General features: G+C 37.2%; 1 protein-coding gene across 1 annotated transcript; it reads left to right on the top strand.

Moving 5' to 3' along the window:
• Window positions 1-294: 294 nt before the first annotated feature.
• Window positions 295-8,833, top strand: MTFR2 (mitochondrial fission regulator 2; the record flags this gene model as incomplete). Its single annotated transcript, XM_010175613.1, has 7 exons — window positions 295-426; window positions 817-921; window positions 1,165-1,289; window positions 3,309-3,526; window positions 4,651-4,951; window positions 6,973-7,156; window positions 8,735-8,833. Coding segments are annotated over 7 exons (1,164 nt in total), but the record flags the coding sequence as incomplete, so codon positions are not given.
• Window positions 8,834-9,219: the final 386 nt, after the last annotated feature.

Below are 9,219 nucleotides of genomic sequence, written 5' to 3'. Positions count from 1 at the left end.
CGGTTCCGAGGGGCGGTTAGTCCCGGGCTTTCGGGGCCCTGGGAGAGGACTCGTGTGGGGAGCCGAGTTCAGAGGCTGAGCGCTGCGGAATCAGCGGTGTCAGAGCCTGAGCTCATGGGCGCTTCTTTCGTCGTGGCTGTCAATGGTGAGGCACAGCCGCAGCTTGTAGTTTTGAGGAAATTCTTGGTTTATTTATGTGAAACTACTGAAGCCTTTCTAGAAGTACTAGTCTGAGCTGTCTTGGTTGTTTTCTGGCTTTATTGTTGGGAGTTCTTGGTTTGGTTTTTTTGACAGGCCATATTTTTGGAAACTTACATATTTGGCCGCAGTATCAGTCGTACAATCCGAACGTGCCTTCCTTCAGCAACCTCATCAAGAAGGCATTTCCAGCAGTTATATACAGTCATAAGGAAGTATCAGATCAAGGTACATTAAACTTATTTTACTTCTTTACTAATTTTTTCCACAAGACTTACATTGATGCCTGTAGTTACTGAAGTGTGCACTTCTTCTTTTGTCAGGAGTTCAGAATATTACTAGCTACATGATGTAGCTGCTGCATTCTTTGTTGGCCTTTGTACTACTGTAAAATATAATGGGTACAGGATGTATCTTATCTTGGTGGTGTTTTGGAAACTACTAAAACCAGGGTAGGCCTCTTTGGACTTTTAGCTTGAGAAGAGCATTGAAAAGTTAGGTTAATCTTAACTGTGTTATATTTAATTACATATAACATTAGATTATTTAATAACTTTGATTGTAAGCACTGAGGGCTTTGATTTTACTTCTCAGATTAAAAGTTATTATGATTTTTAGGTTATATCTGTTTGCCAAAAAAAGAAGTATGGATCTACTCGAAGTGTTGTCCGTAGACTTGGAACAATTCTTTCCTTAGAGCCCTACCCAAGACCTTATTTTCAAGTAAGTGATTTATTGTTACATATATACCTCAACTATTTAAGTTTTTTAGTTTCTTAACGTAGTGATAGCTTTCCTGTTCTTTCTAGCTTGTGTGACTCTTGTGTCACCTCACTTATGCTCGCTGTTTTCAGCTTGCTTTACAGCACTGTAAAATTCTCAAAAAATTCCTTTTGCTGAGGCAGAGCTTTTAGTATGTGTTGATCTGGTTTCTCTTCATACTTTTTTTTTCTCGTTTGTTTTTAGCTTGTTCAAGACCCAAGTCCGTTGGGTTATGATGAACAAAGCACAGCTCCAACTCCTGTAGCTCCATCACTTGCTGATGTCCTGTGGGTGGCAAATGATGAGGCACAAGCATTTACTAGGCTTAGGTAAGTAAAAGTAGAACATATGTGTAAAAAGGAGTAGTAAAAGTCACTTACGTTTTCTGTTCTTTGTGGTGCTCGGGGTTTTGTGTTTGGTGAGGGGGCGGGGTTTTTGTTTTGTTTTTCCTTTTTCCAAGCCCTTTCAGACTTCCAGCTAAACCAATCCCAGAAATCTTTTGGGTTTTTTGGGGAACATTTCATACTTACCTGGAAATTCTTACCATGTAGAGTATTCTTATCTGAAAGATTTCTGAAATTTTGTCCCCTCTTTTCTCTTGCTAATGCAGGTCAGGTGCATTACTGGTATTTTAGTTTGTTTACATTCACAAAGTACTTTGTGAGAGAGGGAGTTTAAGGGAAACTTGCATATTGCAACATACAAGAAGATTATTCTTTATCAGTTTAGTTTACAAGCATTTTGATAAAGGTTATAAAGACCAGAACAAGAAAAAATTACTTGAATGTCTCCTTTTGACGTCAGTTGCTACAGTGTTATGTGTGTAAACCTTGGTGGTTGTTTTGATGGAAAGAAAAACAAAATTTCTTTATTTTAAACATTTACCTTGAATATGGTTTATATAATTCTTTCTAGCTTGTACAGAGTGCTAAAGGAAAATATTTTTACAATTGGAAAATATTACAGGTACTGTGAAATGACAGGTTATCCAGGAATTTGCAGACACAAATAGTATAAAATTATCTTTTTGTTGTTTTTTGTTTTCTCTCCCACTGGAGAAGAAATAGAAAGTTGACTTACTGTTCCTCTAAAGTATCTATTCAAAATCAGGGGATGAGTCAGAGCCAGAACCAAGATTAAAATTTGGACACTTGTATTGTCTTGTACTACATCTACATCAGACAATGTATTTCTGCTTCATATTGCATGCTTTGTGCTGCTTGCTGGTAGTGAAGCTTCAAGAAACTGATGAAATGGCACACTTTTTATTAGAGAAGTTTTGCTAAAGTTGTGTTTCCTCTTACAATGAAACATCTGAGATGTTACTGTTGAATTGTGGAAGGTTTTTTTGCAGCAGCTGTAAAATACTGGAAGAAAGATTATTGTTAAAAGGAACAATGGTCTGTTTTGTCTTGCTTGTGCTGTTCTTTAGCCTGTCTGATTCACAGATCCATGAAAATTCTTTCTTTTTTTTCATTCCTTCTTCCTCCTCCTTTCCTGGCTCTGTGGGATGTTTTTCAAGAACAAGTATTCTAGTTGATATCTTTTCCTTCTAAGCCAGTGTTAAGAACAGTGGGTCTTGGCAAATCAGAAACCAATGCTTACAGGTCTGATTTGAAGTAAAAGGATGATTATTATAAGGGAAGAGGTCTGATTTTGTTTCAATTAGAACTTAGTGCATCTTGAATAAATAAAGTAAATTTAATTTCTTCTTTTGTTTCATAGTGAATTTCTGTTAGTTTGCATTTACACTCATTCTATATTTGAAGGTTATTTCTGCAGGAACAGACTTGAAACAATCTTTAAAATTTGAGACTTGCAGCACAATTTTCTAATTCAGTCTGTGTTTATAGATAGCTTACAGAAGATAAGATTCTTACTATATGAGTGTGTGTTAAAATTTGATTTTAAAAATTAATTTAAATATTATTTTCCAATGTATTTTCTGAAAGATTGCAACTTCTTTGCTGCTTGCACTGTTCATCTTGCAGAGTTTGATAAATGACTTAAATGTGTGAAGCTTAATTAAGAGATCATTATTATTTGACTCTCCCTGCCTTTCATATATATATGTATGTATATGTATATATATGATGTATATAACCTGTCCCTGAGTAATTATCTGACTATTTTTTATTATGACTTTTCAAGGATCTGCATCGTACTTCAGCAGAGGGAAACCTGGAACATTTTTAAGGTTATAGTCAGTTAAAAGTTTAAAGTTTTCTTAAATAGTGTGCAAATTTATGTTGTGCTGAATGACAGGAACTTGGTTGAACAGACAGTAAGTTTTAAGATTTCCGTTGCTGGCGGAGCCTTTTGAGACTGTGTCTTTTGTTGCTTTCTAGGACTGAATTATGGAGAAAAGAAAGAAGTACAGCTTATTGTGACCTACACCCATCTCTAGATTCAATACAAAGCGTTCCAAAAAACAGCACACAGAAAGATAGTCTTGTTGATCAAGCAGCACTGCAGAAAATTTCTGCCCTTGAAGACGAGCTGACCTTTCTTCGTGCTCAGATTGCTGCAATCGTTTCGGCGCAGACCTCGGGAAGCGTTCTGCCACGTAAGCCCGTCTGGCTCCAACCAAACCGGGTTTCCTTATGTTGCTGTAGAGTTCCTGTTCACAGCTTGCCCTGTCTGATACTAAGAGAGAACATCCTTAATTTCTGTAACTGAAGTCACACCAACAAAATCTACAGATTACAGTATTTTTTCTCTTGTCAGTACTTGGCACCACCCCCCTCTGCCTTTTTCATGGCCCGTTTGCCAATTCTGAGCACAGTTGCTCCTAACTGGTGTTTATACTCATTTCCATGTTTGTAAAGAAGCTTAGTAACAACACTATCCATAGGGTACCAATTACTGCTTTAAAAAGTTACAGACTCTTAATTATCCCTTTTGGTTTTTGTACTGTTTGTGGCAAGTTATAAAAATAATAGATGAAAAAAGTATTCTAAGGAAGTCAGGGTCAGGCTTTAGCAAAAGCAAATGCTGCAATAGGTGTGTCTGACAGCCGCTAGAATATCAAAGATTGAACATATTGGAGACCAACTATCTTGTGATATTTTTTTTAATTCCCTCCTTCCTCTCCCCCTAAAAAAAAAGCTTTGAGGTCCTGATTTGTCTTACATTGTGATTTTTTGAAACATTTGAACTGGTTTCAGGGAGTTGCATTTGTGTACATTGTGCCAAGTGAACTTGAACAGTAGTTCAGGCACCTCTGTGCTTCATTTAGGTGTTCTGTTGGCTCTTCTTTTGTCTCTTCTCCATTGCTCTTAGTATTGTAGTCTTTTTTAAATGTTTTGCGGTTATCTTTGCTTTTGCTTCATGTGGGATATTCTAACATTCAGACCATTGAGAATGAACTGCATGTAGTAGCAGGCTGCTTTGCTGATTTATTTAGTGCTTAGATTGAAAACACAAATGGAGAAAATCAGGGCAGCACAAAACACCTCAGATCCATTATTTCATGTGTTGTGAATCTGTGGCTTTGAAATAAAAACTGTTATTTGTTTTAAATATAATTCTTCCATGGTATAATGTGTGAGGTGTGTAAGAAAGTGCTTTAAGAGAGCTGTCTTGACTTAAAACTGAGTCACCCTAGGTATTGCTTAATATTGTTAATTGTGAAGGTATACAGACTAAAAATAAATAAGATTGCTATTTTTCTTTTGTAAGTGCATCCAGAAGCCTTTAAATCAGTCAGCACTCCAGATGGATTTGACCCAGGGCCAGCCATGACTTCTACGCCGTTGTCCATCTCTCACAATCACTTTGTAATTCCCTCGCCTCCTCCACTTCCTCCTGGGGTACCCTCTGGGGTTGGTGGTAGCAATTCGGCCATTGAACTTATAAAACAACGTCGTGCTGCAAGAGACAGTGGTTCAACTGCAGCTGATAGCGCTGATCACCAGAGGACAAAGAACATTCCTAGTATGATGGATGTTTTGAAAGACCTAAACAAAGTACAGTTACGAGCTGTTGAGAGGTAGGTTGAACTGAACGTGTATCTGAGTAATCCAAGACTCTGTAAGCCTCACAGCACTTAAGTAGCACCAGAGAACACCAGTGTGAAACATCATTTGGTGAGCAGCTACTGCTGACAAACACAGGCTGGCAACTTTTAATTTCACAGCTTGGAGTGTAAGATATTTGTGACATGGCTTTTAGATGCATTTGAAGCATGCCAAGCATCACAGCATTTAAAACTAAGTCTCGTACTTTAGTATACAAATCTCAGGTTGGAGTGGGGAGGTGGGTGTGCTGCTACCTGGAGATCTCTTACAAAGGTGCCTACACAGTCACAGGAAACTGATCTGAACAAATAAACTTTAGATTCACTGTGAAAGGACAAATCCTTGAGGAATCATTGAAAACTACTGTTAGCGTACCGAAAGTATCCTGGTCCTGGCTTTGGAGTGTTAAAGAAATACATGCTGTATCTTTTCTTGAAAATGTTTTGTAAATTTGTATTTCTTTAGTGCAGCTGGATTATAAATATTTTTAATGGTCTGCTGTTTTGATGGTAAGCACAGCTGACATGTTACAGAAATACATTACTAAAGACTGCAATACCTCTTTGGGTCAGTGTTGCTCTGCTATGCTAGGTATAATAGAAGTTGTCAGATGTCTTTTCTGAACTTTCAGTTGAAAAAGTATACAAGAACAATTGAGTCTATAATGAATATTTGGAGCTTTTAATGTGGGAGGAACGTCACTTACAAAAATTACTACGTTCTTATTTCAGCATTTTCTTAACTGTGAGCTTTATCCCTGAAAATAACTAGCACAAGTCTTGGGCAAATTATCTGTATATAACTCTAAAACTGACTCTGAGTCTGACAGTAGTTTAATGAGTGTACTGTAAAGGGAACCCCTCTGTTCTCAGAAGTTGAGAGCCTGACTGAAGGTCCCAGCTTCTACCAAGCGAGCACCAGCTTACACATTGGGCAAGTGCTCTAACAGCTTGATTTTATAGGGAGTGAATTCAGTCCTTTCAGGTTTTGTGTTAAATGACATCTGCTGTAACTGCCAGACTTTGAGCTCAGTGCTGTCAGTGTGCATTGATAGGTACAATTCATTGGCCTGGAGATAGCACTTTACTAACAGAACCATGAATATCTCTACTTTTTTTTCCTTTTTCTCTCTTCCCATGTGTCCCCTCCCCCCCCCAATGTCTTAATGGTTAGGAAGCATTTCTTATTATTTATCTTCTTGGACTAATCCCTAGATTCCACATTTATGTTAGGTTTTGAGGTGCAGGTGCTGTTTTGATCTAACATCTCTTTGCTATCTTTTGATTTTGAATTTGATAACAGTTTTTTCTAAATTAAAATACAAACTCTACTTTTTAAGTTTCATATTTGGATGCTCAGGTGATCACTTGGAGGGAAAAGGTGTCGTTGAAGACTTTGTGCCAAATCTCATTATAATTATTTTTGGGGGGTTTTGTTGTTTTTTTTTTTTTTAATAATGAAATCTGAGTTCAAGTGTGGTTTATAAATGGAGCTTTATGGTCTCTTGGCTCCATATTTGACTTAAAGTGGTTGATTTCTTTAAATATAGTTGCTCTGAGGAATTTTGTAAGTGTTGTTCTTTCTTGTGAGACTTAAAATTAATGAAGTTTAAATCAAATTATGTTCACAATGGCTGTAAAATTAATATAACTTACAAATGAGACCTGATATGCAAACTGCATGCTTTGCTTTTTTTCCTCATTATTTATTTGCATTATTTTGATACTTCGTGTTCATCTACTGCCACTTTTCTTTATGGAACGGCGTCAAGTTGTATTTTCAAGCTAAGAATCTGGCTGACAGATTGTTGAGTGTACTTATATTAGTCCTGTTTGGTGAATTGCTGTAAAATAGCATTAGCAGCATTATTTGTGTAATTGGGGATTAATAGGATAGGGTGTATACAGAAGTTGTGTCTTTGGATTTTGGGTTACTCGGCATAGATTAAGGGCAGGAGATAGTAATTTACTGTTTTGTTTTGTTTTTTTGGTAGGTCACCTGGAGGTACTCCTCTTTCTAGACCCAAAAAGAGGCGAAGTTCAGATTGGGATCCAGTTGCTGTACTAACTCAGGCACTAAAACAGAAGTTTGCACATAAAAATTTTGAAGATGATTCCTTGGACAAAGAAAATCAATCTTTTGATAGCTCCCCATTTTCTAGTCCAGAGATCCCACTGGTATGTTTATATAATGACTTGTTTTTATGTTCTTGAAGTGACTGCTGTTCTCATGTATAGTTGCAGGGTTTATAAGAATCTACTTTAAGAGAAAAGTCTTAACTTTTCTACATTTTTACGTCATCAGCCTAGGTAGTTACTTTTTTCAAGTATAATCAAGGCAGAGAATCTCAAGGAATAATTATTTGGGATGGATTTAGATTGGTAAATACACTTCTAGATGTGCCAAGAGGAATAACTTAGAAGACTGATCTTAAAAATTCAGCTTGCAGTTGATTGAACTGTGGACATTCATTTGATGGTAACTGACAGGTAGCCACACGTTGAAACTGTGTGTCTAGTTAGTAATACTAACTACTTATTGACTAATTAATTTTACCAATAAAGGTGCTGGGAAGGTGCACAGAGATCTGACTAACATGTGCTATGTGTTCAGAAATTAAAATGAAGGCATTGGCTGTAATATTTTCCTTTGAGATAGCGTCATTTCCAACGAGTTTACATCTTTATCCAGAGCGAGGTGTGATTCTGAACGCTGTTGCAAGGCCCAAGAAAAAGGCAGTTTTTGGTATGAGCAAGAGAAGTGCAGCAGACAGAGCCATCGGACTGACGTGACTCTGAGTGCTGGTTTCTGTGGAGCAGCTTGTGCAAAGTGCTCCAGCTTCCACCGTCCAGCAGGACTCTTGGTTATTTGTTAGAGACTGCCACAAACCTCGGAACTGCTCAGATGAGACGGACAGAAATAGGTGGCAGTAATTTAAAGTGTGTGTCTCTCTTTATCAATTCTATCTTTATATCTTAAGAGTGAGATAAAGATTTGGACTGTGGCATTTGTTAGCCTAATAGAGGAAAATAATAATGCAAAACATATAATGGAAATCCAGACATTCTTTGAAGGCCATTGCTTATATGTGTGGCTGGCTGCTTAGCTAAAAATTTAAGGAAAATTAAGGTAAGGTGTGTTTCTATTTCCAGTTTGGTTTTTTTTTAATTATTTCAGTTGCCACAAGTATTTCACAGGTGAAATATAGCATATATTTTACAGACTGTAGTGAGTCAACAGCTCTGATGCAGTCTTAATAAATTTCCCTGATAACTTTTTTTTTTTTCCCCAAAGGAAAAATTAGAAACTTGTTAAGAACAGCCAGGCTTGTATTTTGGATGCTGCAGACCATTGCATTGCATAGCTGACATACCTGATTCTGGATATAAAGATCAAAGTTACATCCCAGGACAACTTGTTTATGGAATAGCTTATGTTGCAGGATCTGACATCTGAATTACAAAGTCCTGGAAGAGAGATTGCTTAAGACCAGTGTGTTCAGGAACAGATACAGAAAGATGGACCTCTTCTGGTTACAGCAGAATAATCTCATGAGCTTGGAATCAAGTCTCTAATTGTTTATTCTTGATTGTTTTGAAGAATAAATGTACTTACAGCAATTGTACAGATTTACTATTTTATTCTTCCTGCGTTAAGAGAAGTCCAGCAACTCTTCCAAACTGCCTTTATTGTAAACATCTTCTCATTCAGTTGTCTTGGGTATAATTTTGTTTAATTCCATCCCTGCTCCCCAGGTTGGTCCTTGCAGTCGGAAGCCAAATGCAAAATCTGACCTTATAAGAACTGATGAAGTTAAACAGGTATCAACATGGAAAGTAAGAGCTCATATTTAACTGATGGAGACTTCTGAGGAAACTTCATTGTGGCTGTAAGTGGCGGGTCCACTTTGAAACTGCTGTAAGGTGCTGTAATATGTTCTAGAACATGTTGTCTCTCCTGTGCTGTTGAGGTTTGGGTTGTAGGGTTTGTAAAATTGCCTCTTCCTTCTGCTTAGTTTCCCAGCAGTCAGACTTGTGAATGTGATGCACAGAACCAAAAAAAGTATTTTGTTGCTATGGAGCAGTGTGTTTGAAAGCTGGGAAATGCAGGAAATAAGTGTGTGTGAAAGAAAAATAATTACTGGTGTGGCAGCCAAGGTGTGCGCTCTGTTTGCACTTCAGTTTAAATAACGAGGAAGTGTAAAATTTTTGTTAGTGTGTTATGTATAATTGACTGTGTA

Source organism: Antrostomus carolinensis, unplaced genomic scaffold (assembly GCF_000700745.2).
Source record: "Antrostomus carolinensis isolate BGI_N321 unplaced genomic scaffold, ASM70074v2 scaffold46159, whole genome shotgun sequence".
NCBI classification, from domain to species: domain Eukaryota; kingdom Metazoa; phylum Chordata; class Aves; order Caprimulgiformes; family Caprimulgidae; genus Antrostomus; species Antrostomus carolinensis.
This window is presented reverse-complemented; position numbering and strand designations above follow the sequence as displayed.